The 11352-nt window shown below is 43.8% G+C and overlaps 1 protein-coding gene across 1 annotated transcript; it reads left to right on the forward strand.

The window, feature by feature from the left end:
- Positions 1–756: 756 nt before the first annotated feature.
- LOC141234144 (olfactory receptor 5AR1-like) lies at positions 757–1290 on the forward strand (the record flags this gene model as incomplete). Its single annotated transcript, XM_073667984.1, has 1 exon — positions 757–1290. A coding segment is annotated over one exon (534 nt), but the record flags the coding sequence as incomplete, so codon positions are not given.
- Positions 1291–11352: the final 10062 nt, after the last annotated feature.

Genomic DNA, 11352 nt, shown 5'->3' on the forward strand with positions numbered 1-11352 from the left:
GTATAGGGTGCGGTAATTCCACATGTGTTCAATGAACATGTGCGGATTTACCTGCGTGATTGGACAGAGCGAAAATACGCTGTGTCCAAAGCACTACTATAGCCTAATCATGGGCACGTACTATTATTGTTGTGTATAAAATGTGGGGGATGGGAGTATACTGAAATTACATGGGCAAAATGCCACTGTTCTTTATGTGCCTTGGAAATGTTGCTTGTATCATACATATAAATGCATAAGGCAAGCAAAATTTCCAAAGTGGAGGGGCACATTACCCCATGTAGTCTTAGTATACTTCCATCCCCCACATTTTAAAAATGAAACTAATGGCCCCCCTGCACTTTTACACAGAACGCTGCTGCTTGTTACCACTGCCTGTCTGCCACATGGCCCACATTATGCATACTTTACATAGTGGCAGACGAGCAGCAGCTACAGGAGGAGCGAAGGAGGAGGGAGAACAGGAGGAGCAGGAGCGGCAGGTTGTCTCCAATCGTCAGGCGCGGGAGCCGGCAGAGCCACCATCAACTAAAGCAGAAGCTCTTTGGTAGGCGTGGCTTCAGCCGCAGCGACCGCACTCTGTATGCTGGGTACGTCCTGCCAGACGTAATGCGGCAGCGCGGGCTCAGCATAAAGGACCTGCGACACCGGCGGTTATAATATATACGAATTATAATGGGGGCAATAAATTCTCGGGCCATGGGCCTCCCTGGAGCCTCGGGCCCCGGACGGTAGCCCAGATTGCCCTCACTATAATCCGCCTATGGTTTCAAACATTGCACTGGACTTGCAACATCTGCTTGGATCATCGGTCTTCTGGATCCAGCAGGACATGTTTCCCTTGTTTCTCAGCTATCATTTTGTGCATCCCATAAAATTGACCATTTTTTCTGTGACCTTTCACCTCTCCTTAAGATCTCTTGCAGTGATACTTATAAAGTAGAAATGATGAATTGCATAGTTGGCAGTCTTTTGACTCTTTCTACATTCTTGCTGACATTGATCTCTTACGTTTTCATAATTGTTGCGATCCTGAAGATCAAATCTACGGAAGGACGCTATAAAGCATTTTCAACCTGTTCTTCCCACCTCACATGTATCAGCATTTTCTATGGGACCATCATTTTCCCGTACATGAGGCCAGCATCGAGTTATTATCCAGAACAAGATACTTTTTTTGCCCTTTTATACATTGTTTTGGTGCCGTTATTTAATCCTATAATTTACAACTTGAAAAACCATGATTTTAAAGATGGGGTTAAGAAGATGATACAAAAGTTGACCTTATAAATAATACTTTTTTTTCCAACTAATGTGAAAAGGTATATGAATTTTAAATTGTATATTAAAGCCTTGATGAATTTTACAAGTCCATAGTCAATATTTAAGTGCAATGGAGAAAATGAGATAGGATAGGACCTTATTGTTTTAAATACAATCTCTTCATTCCCTTGTGGCTGAAGCTCCAAACCCTCCGGTCGATTATTTGCAAAGGATATCTACAGACTTGTCCAGTTTCCCAACATTGGGTCACATCTAAAAATCAAGATTGGCTAGCTGACCTAATTAGACTACCAGTCCAATGTTGGTTGACATCTAATATATTGGTAATCGGAATACTTGGGGATATAGAACAGTGGCACTAAAGGGATCTTGCCAGCAGGACTGCTGCGAATTCAGAGGCAATGCCACAGTTTGCCCAAAGAGTAGGGTAAATGGATATAATATATTGAATTCGCCCTGAACTGTTGTGTGAATGAGCTAAAAGATTAAATAATTGAGATAATTGATTAAAAAATGCTTTATTGATATAAAATCATACAACTAAAATTGATAAAATATTTGTATAGGACGGGGATAGAGGGATAAATTGTCCTCCGGTGTTGAGTATTCTCGACTTGATGGATTTAGGTCCTATTGCTAGAGGTAGTATTGTAGATTTGCAGCCGATGATGGTTAATGGTGGGCCCTAAATGGAGGGAGAAATGTTCTTAGATATAAGGATAGTGATTACATCCTGATAGAAGGCCTAAGTAGGAAGGTATACGTTACTTCCCCGCATGGGGTAGTGGGGGGATGGTCCCCGTAATGATGCCTGTTGTTGTAAGGGTGTGCAGATTAGAGTGCAGAAGTGCTGAATGCTAGAATATGAAAGGTACAACTGTTATTTAATAAGGTGTAGGAATATCTCCATAACAATGTGCCTATTGGTATGGTAATGATACTACCTGATTATCTGTGCAGTAGCGTATGATAGGCTGCTGAGGTGTTACAGGAATTAGGCTTTTTCATTCATAGGCAGTAGTTAATACTGGGGTGATCCGCATGGATCCCTACAGATGGTTAGAGATTATGTTCCGTCAATATAGTATAGACCTCTTTCCAGGATGATTGGGGCTAGATAGATAGTGCGGAGCTGAACTGTGTCAGGCAGACCCTTGTAGCAGCGTGATACTATTATGGCTGCTGTGGGAGAGAAGGAGACACATAAGTGCACCTGTTGAAGGTAAGACTTTCTTCATAGACTGGGCCAAAAATGATGACCGCACAATAAACTCTATTTGCGGCACCTGATATTGGAAACTTCCCTAACTTTTCAAGCGTTTTTGATGCTGATTTTCCACAGCGTAAACACTTGCAAATCGCTTGGTAATCCGTGCCCTATGATCCCCAATGAAAATCCGCATGTTCTGTGCCCATTCTGCGGAATTTTCCGCAGCGGATTTTCCTTGCGGAAAAATCCGCAACATGTCCATTATTTGTGCGTTTCTGCATGCGGATTTGAGGTCGCAATGCACTTGAAAAACGCAAGTCAAATCTGCATGTAAAAACACTGCAAAAACATGTCAAAAACGCATGCAAAATCCTCAAGCGTTTTTACTGCCAAGAACATGCAGAAACGCTGCAGAAATTTTCTGCTTCATTTCTGCATCGTGGGCACATACCCTAAATGCTGCCCATTGTGTTGGATTGTCAATGCAACCCTCTTCTCCCACTCTTGACACACTGATAGCAACACCGCAGAAGAAATGCTAGCACAGGCTGTTTCAGATGCTGCACATCACAGCATAGACAATTGCCTTCAGATGACCCCAAAGATAAAAGTCTAAGGGGGGTCAGATCGGGAGACCTTGGTGGCCATTCACCTGGCCCACGACGAACAATCCACTTTCCAGGAAACTGTTCATGTAGGAATGCTCAGACCTGACACCCATAATGTGGTGGTGCACCATCTTGTTGGTAAAACTCAGGGAACGTGCCATCTTCAGTGCATAAAGAGGGCAACACATCATCATGGAGCAATTTCTGATATCCAGTGGCATTGAGGTTTCCATTGATGAAGAATGGCCCCACTATCTTTGTATCCCATTACCACACAATAGCATCAAGATACGAGATGTGCAGCATCTGAAACAATGGATCCTGGAAGCCTGTGCTAGCATTTCTTCTGCGGTGTTGCTATCAGTGTGTCAAGAGTGGGAGAAGAGGGTTGCATTGACAATCCAACACAATGGGCAGCACTTTGAACACAGTTTATAAGTGGTCATAACCTTGTAAAAAAACTCATGAAAGAATAAACTTACGTTAAAACCAAGCACACCATTGTTTTTCTTATGAAATTCTCAATATCTTTGCTGTGCCACATGACCCTCTTCCCATTGAAAAAAATAAAGTTGGATCCAAAATGGCCGACTTCAAAATGGCCTCCATGGTCACCACCCATCTGGAAAAGTTTTCCCCCTCCCATATACTAATGTGCCATAAGCAGGAAGTTGATATCACCAACCTTTCCCATTTAATTTAGGTGTATGCATATAAAAGGCCCACCCTGTATAATCTGTTTGCTAAACAATAAGAGATGGAAAACCCCATAGTAAAAGCTCCCAAATAACACAATAATGTCCCGATCATAATAATGCTTAAATGACAGTATGTTTGTATGTGCTTTGTATGAATATGTATATTCAGCAAATATGCTATAAAATGACCAGTCATAAACACCTGAGCCCTATCTGAGTAGATCCCACCGTTCTCAAGGACCCGTCTGAGCTGACACCTAATGAGGTTTATTACACAACCCAAACCCTGGACTGTCCTCATTATGGCATTCAGCCTTTCCTTCTTTTTCCATTGGATAAACCAAGTATTTTTCCAACTCTTTCAACCCCTCAAAAGAAAGCAAAAGGACTTTTCAGCTCCCATCCTGGTAAACTAATCTCACACTTTGTGACATAAATCTGTATTTTTGTTATCTGCACTTTTACATTTCTAAGAAAATGATATGTTCAGTTATCTGGTAGCGAAACTTCAGTAATGGACTGGGAACAATATATTTATTGCACAATGTATATTAGTGGATGTATAAAAAACTAAAGCAAAATTCTTTCTTCTTTTCTGCAATTTTTGTAAAAAAAACCCTTTGTAATTTGGATAATTCTGTGCATCTACCAAAATCTGTCGCCCTACAAAATGTACAACTTCTCGTAAGTGCTGTACTTTTATGGTTGGGGAACAGGAAAGTAATAAAAGCCAAAAGATCGCACCAACTCCAGATACAAAATAAAACAGTTACAAATTGTATCTTGTTAATGTTGTATAGAATTCATGATGTTATTGCATAGCTTGCTGAATACTGTATGTACTATTATATATTGCAGTAATGTGTGGTTATTAATTCTTACAGTTCAAGTCGGCAGTTTGGCTTACTGACTCCTCATCCCTGGATAAAAGGGTCTTCCCACCACAAGAAGTGAAGGCACATCCCTGGAATACAGTGTGATGTATATGTGGACAGGGGGGATGTGACCGATGGGACCCCCAGGATGCACCCCGCCAAATATCACTTGTTCCTGGGCATAGAACATCCCATTTAGGTTCCATCCCATAGAGGCCATTTCGGTTCCAGTAAAATCAGTGAGCAGAACATTTTGCTGCACAGAGATCAGATGAGATTTCCGCTCTTACGTGTCACAGAATCACTGGTCCTCATCTCCACTCTTGGCCTGGAGTTAGAGAATTAATAGGAGATATGGGACTTTTATTCTCCTATGTGTGACCCCACCAATCAGACATGTAGGACATGTAGTACTGATATGCCATCAATGTCAGTAATATTCTATTAAGTGCAAAAAACAGTCAATCATTTGAAATGTTTATTTGTTTCAATTTGAATAATAATTGCATGGAAGAATGAAGAGATGTTCTTGGAGGGGCCTTCATCTTCTGCAGATGTTTCTTGCAGGTCAGAAGGCCACAGGTAGATGGTACAAGTTCTTCCACACAGGTACAGCTTTGATGGTGGACTTGCTGTACTTTCTTCAGGGCGCTAGATGTGGAGGTTTTCTGTCTCCGAGATGTATAAGGTGCCCCGATGACAAGGTGCAAAAATGCAGCTTTCTCCAATAGCGCGAGCAGCCCTGGAAAATCCACGTCGGCAGGATGATATCAAGCGGCAGAAGATGGAACCTATGAGAAGAGATGTAACATCACTGTAAGTAAGGGGACCTCATATTAGAGGACACTACTGTGGTGTCACTGTGACAGGACGGCAGAGGAATCTTATCCACACTGAGGTGCGGGATCATTGTCAGCCATCATACATGTGACAATCCCACCACTGACAGATGACATCTGCTCCATATTAATTATTCTCATCACTGACATCACACAACATGGAGTTGATGGTCACACTTACCTCTTCTATTTGCCACCTCTTCTACGTTTTCTGTTGTTTGCTTTTTTCTCAGTTTTCGTGCAGATCTTCTTCCTTTCTGAACTGGAGATTCTTATCAAAAAGGAAGAAAAAGATGTTAATTATAAACTGCTATAAGATGAACTTTGTATCTTTATACAGTATAGTGGGATTGTGTTATTTTTGTAGCTGATAGTCCTTGTATCTGGCATTGCCCCATAATAGAGAGAATTTGTCATATATACACGACACCTGCTGAGGGTTTGAGCATTAGGTTGTCTTGTGACCTGATTAAAATTAACCTGTAGAATTTCTGAGTGCCGCCATATGGTGTCTCCCCAAGGAGCTACATTCCTTAATAATATGACATTAGCTGCAGCGTGCCGCAGTGTTCTCATAGAATCAATGAGATAAAACTTCAGTGTAACATAAGGCCATAAATAGGATCAGTATGGGCCCATAGTGAGCCACCATCACACTATTCAGGATCAGTTTGGCAAAAATCTATATGGCCACTTATGCATAACATGAATGAATGAGAAGTTTTATACAATGAAGTGCTGGACTGTACATCATTTTTAGGGCACATCAAATAGTGATTTTTTTAGCTTTCACGTGGACGTTCACATTACAATTTTGGATCCTAAGCCTATAGACCTGAACATACCTGGCAATGAGGATGAGGATGACTTGCTGCTTTTAGCAGTGGCGCTCTGATTGTCTCCATCAGTCCTGCAAGAAGAAGATTTTTTCTGCCTGTTTGGCAGAAGAAAAACAAGTAAATTACATGAAAAAACAATAAAAAAGGGAAACTTTACCATTTGTAAAGCCAATAATATTGGCCTGTAATGAGCTGGAAATGAATGGCTGGTTGCAATAATCACCTATTACCATCACAAGCCAGACCCACAGTGATCAGCAGTCATAGGGTGGTGGACGCTGGATTTAGTTCTGTGTTACACGTCTCTTGTATTTGATGCACTGATCATTTATCAGAACTAAATCCCATAATAATAATAATCTACTCACATGTCTGAGTGTTTTGTGCTGTTCTCTGATGAACACCCTGGAGGTGACTTGGGACCCTCAGTTTTCATCATCCCAGTATTGGCGATATAAGTCTGAAACACATACAGTAAAAAAAAAATATATGTATAAACTTTTTTTCTTAATTGGTTTTAGGTTTTTTTTAGGTAAAATACTTACTTTAGAAAGCCTGTGAGAAGATGATGCAAAGTTTAGGCTTTCTGGCAAGTCATTGTCCTCACTTGTGTCGCCCTCATATGAATCCATATGTAACCCACAGCTATCTGCAAAGTGCCAATGTTATTAGAGACTATTAGTATAAAACCAGTTCACAGAAAGTCACCAATTACCACTTTTAATGATGGGAACTGATTGTCACATAAAATGAAGGACAAGACAAACAGCAGCTTGCTCCAAATGACGTCTCATTCTACTTACTGGGAAAGTAATGGGTGTCTGCGTCTGACAGGAGATGTGGAACAAACAGTGGTTTCTGACTTAGAAGGTTCTTAAAGTCTAAGTCACTCAGTAATGGATGATTCTTGATCTCATTTGCTCCTCCTAGAAAATGAAGATCAGGAAAAAATAAATATAGTTATTATCAGCGAGACTGCTCCATATCTGTACAGCTTATGTTAAAGGGGTATTTTCAAGTTTGAAAGTTATACAGGTAGATAGGTAGCTGAGTACTGTGCTCGGCTGGTCATTGGTGATCCCATTAGAATGAACAGAGCAACAGTGTGCATGTTGGACCACCGTTGCATCCACATGATGCACTTCAGACCACCAAATCTCCAAGCCGGTGAAGCAGAGACCCTCAGTACTGGTCCTCTTGGACATGACCAATTTGTCAGGTTACAAAGATGTAATAAGTTTTTAGTAATACTATCATATACATTACCTGTCCCAAGCCTATGGGCTGGATTTTTTCTGAGCAGCTCATTGATGATGTCTTGAGCATCGGGTGGAGGACTGCACTTATCAAATCTCCAAGTTATTTCATCTGTTATATAAAAAAGCAAATATTACAGAAAAAATCTCATTTATTTTCATAGGAAAAGCTTTGAAGCTAATAAAAATGGTGTCACATAACACTGGGATTATTTCACTTACCCTTGAGGATGCTGTGGAAAACCCTATATAAGGAAGACCCACGAAATGGTTCATATCCCAGAAGGAATTTATGTAGGATGATCCCTATTGACCACCAGTCAACAGGTCTTCCATAGCCGTTCTGTAAGATGACTTCTGGGGCTATGTATTCAGGGGTGCCAACCATCTGGAAACCAAAAGAAGAATGAGATATTGATCAGTGATTATAATTGTACCAAATAATATCAGTGAAAATGTTTCCTATATGCAAAAATATTAGAGAAATTGAGGGAAATGGAAATAGATGAGAAGAATATAGAAGAAGATCCTGTGGGTAAAGCCGACCTGTTCATCAAGGAACTCTCTGGTGATGTCCTGTGACATTATACACAGGAGCTCTGTATATAGTGTATAGTGTACAGGTAATACAGTGAACACCAGTGACATTATACACAGGAGCTCAATATATAGTGTATAGTGTACAGGTAATACCGTGATCACCAGTGATATTATTCACGGGAGCTATGTCATAGTATATAGTGTAAATGTACAGGTAATACACTGACTCACCAGTGACGTCTCTAGTTGAAGATATTCATCTTTGCTTTTCTTCATCCAGCGCAGTCCGCCATCACTTCTTCCAGCCAGGACTCGTCTCTGCAGAAAATAACACATAGATATCTAGAGCACCACTTCCAGAGCACATTGCCAACTTTTTCCCCTTCTGAATACAGACGTGAACCCACCATTAATATATAATTAGTTATTATGCAACCCACCATTCCAAATATAAATTGTAATCCACCACTGCGCCCCCACTAACTATAAATAGACACTTTTCCCACCTAATAAATATATAAATTAATTAGAATCTGTACTCTTTCCCCAATTCTATACCAGTCACATTCCTGTATCCTCAAAACCCCCAATCTGTACCTTCTGCTCCCCCGATTCATTATATTTACATGCAGGGCTGGCGTCAGCACCCGGCGCACCCGGGCAAATGCCGGGGCCCTGAGCAGGCGGGGGGGGGGCCCACTGGCGGTCGCGCACCCCGCTGAGCTATGGGAGGAGGAGAGCGGTGCCAGCGCCCGCTCCCTCCCGCTTGTTCAGGGCCCCGGCAGCCGGATACTTACCTCTCCCCGTGCCTCTGCAGATCCGCTGTCTTCCTGCTCTGCGCTCCCTGTGACGTCCCAGGTCAGAGGGCGCGGTGACGTCTTTCCACCGCGCCGTCCCCCTGAGCCGTCACAGGGAGCGCAGAGCGGGAAGACGCCGACAACGCTGGAGTCCGGACCCGAGCAGCTGCAGCAGGAAGCAGGTGAGGAGGGAGGTGAGTATTTGATTTTTTTTTTTTTAATGTATGGAGGCATGGGGCATTATATGGGGGGGTGACATCCTGCATGGGGAATTATGGAGAGAGTGGGTGACAGCCTGCATGGGGTATTATAGAGAGAGGGGGTGACAGCCTGCATGGGGCATTATAGAGAAAGGGAGTGACAGCCTGCATGGGGCATTATAGAGAGAGGAGGTGACAGCCTGCATGGGGCATTATGGAGAGAGGGGGTGACAGCCTGCATGGGGCATTATAAAGAGAGGGGGTGACATCCTGCATGGGGCATTATGGAGAGAGGGGGTGACAGCCTGCATGGGGCATTATAGAGATAGGGGGTGACAGCCTACATGGGGCATGATGGAGAGAGAGGGTGACATCCTGCATGGGGCATTATAAAGAGAGGGGGTGACAGCCTGCATGGGGCATTATGGAGAGAGGGGGTGACAGCCTGCATGGGGCATTATAAAGAGAGGGGGTGACAGCCTGCATGGGGCATTATGGAGAGAGGGGGTGACATCCTGCATGGGGCATTATAGAGAGAGGGGGTGACAGCCTGCATGGGGCATTATGGAGAGAGGGGGTGACAGCCTGCATGGGGCATTATGGAGAGAGGGGGTGACATCCTGCATGGGGCATTATGGAGAGAGGGGGTGACAGCCTGCATGGCGCATTATAGAGAGAGAGGGTGACATCCTGCATGGGGCATTATGGAGAGAGGGGGTGACAGCCTGCATGGGCATTATAGAGAGAAGGGGGTACATCTTGCATGGGGCATTATAGAGAGAGGGGGTGACAGCCAGCATGGGGCATTATAGAGAGAGGGGGTGACAGCCTGCATGGGGCATTGCAAAGAGAGGGGGGGTGACATCCTGCATGGGGCATTATAGAGAGAGAGGGGGTGACATCCTGCATGGGGCATTATAGAGAGAGGGGGTGACAGCCTGCATGGGGCATTATAAGGGGGGAACAGCCTGCATGGGGCATTATAAAGGGGAGGGGAAAGCCTGCATAGTGCATTATGTGGGGGGAACAGCCTGCATGGAGCATTATAAGGGGGGGGCAGCCTGTATGGGGCATTATGTGGGGGGTAACAGCCTGCATGGAGCATTATAAGGGGGGGGACAGCCTGTATGGGGCATTATGTGGGGAGTAACAGCCTGTATGGGGCATTATGTGGGGGGGTAACAGCCTGCATGCAGCATTATATGGGGGCCAGTATCCTGTATGGAGCGTTATATGGGGGCCAGTATCCTGTATGGAGCGTTATATGGGGGCCAGTATCCTGTATGGAGCTTTATAAGGGGGCCAGTATCCTGTATGGAGCGTTATATGGGGGCCAGTATTCCGTATGGAGCATTATATGGGGGCCAGTATTCCGTATGGAGCCTTATATGGGGGCCAGTATTCCGTATGGAGCCTTATATGGGGGCCAGTATTCCGTATTGAGCCTTATATGGGGGCCAGTATTCCGTATGGGGCCTTATATGGGGGCCAGTATTCCGTATGGGGCCTTATATGGGGGCCAGTATTCCGTATGGGGCCTTATATGGGGGCCAGTATTCCGTATGGGGCCTTATATGGGGGCCAGTATTCCGTATGGGGCCTTATATGGGGGCCAGTATTCCGTATGGGCCTTATATTGGGGCCAGTATTCGGTATGGGGCCTTATATGGGGGCCAGTATACTGTGTGGAGCGATTCGCCGGTTTCTGTGCTATTATAGAATTTACAATAGATATCACTCATGTAATGTAAGAAGTGAAATCTTTGCATTGTACTATATATATATTTCTCTGCGGTATCTGTGCATCATGAATCGTGGTATGTGTTAAAGGGGCCACTGAGACTCTTTCGCCCGGGGCCCAGAAAAACCTGGAGCCAGCCCTGTTTACATGCCCCCCTCCACCCTAATTCACTATGTCATGTCCTCACTCTCTCCCACCCCCACCCTCTATTCATTATCAACTGCTCTCCCCCACATTAAATACATCATTTACACTCCCCACCCTCAATTTATGTTTATTTGCTGCCCCACTCCCAATTCATCATTTGGTGTCCCCCACCCTCAATTCATCATCATTTACTGCAACCATCCACCTGTCTCAATACATCATCATTTTCTCCCCCCACCCTCAAAATTCATCATTATTTGCTCTCCCCCAACACCCCAAGTCATCATTTGCACTCACCACCCCCCACCTTCAATTCAA

Source organism: Phyllobates terribilis, unplaced genomic scaffold (assembly GCF_046119375.1).
Source record: "Phyllobates terribilis strain yellow unplaced genomic scaffold, ASM4611937v1 Scaffold_630__1_contigs__length_931244, whole genome shotgun sequence".
Classification (NCBI taxonomy): Eukaryota; Metazoa; Chordata; class Amphibia; order Anura; family Dendrobatidae; genus Phyllobates; species Phyllobates terribilis.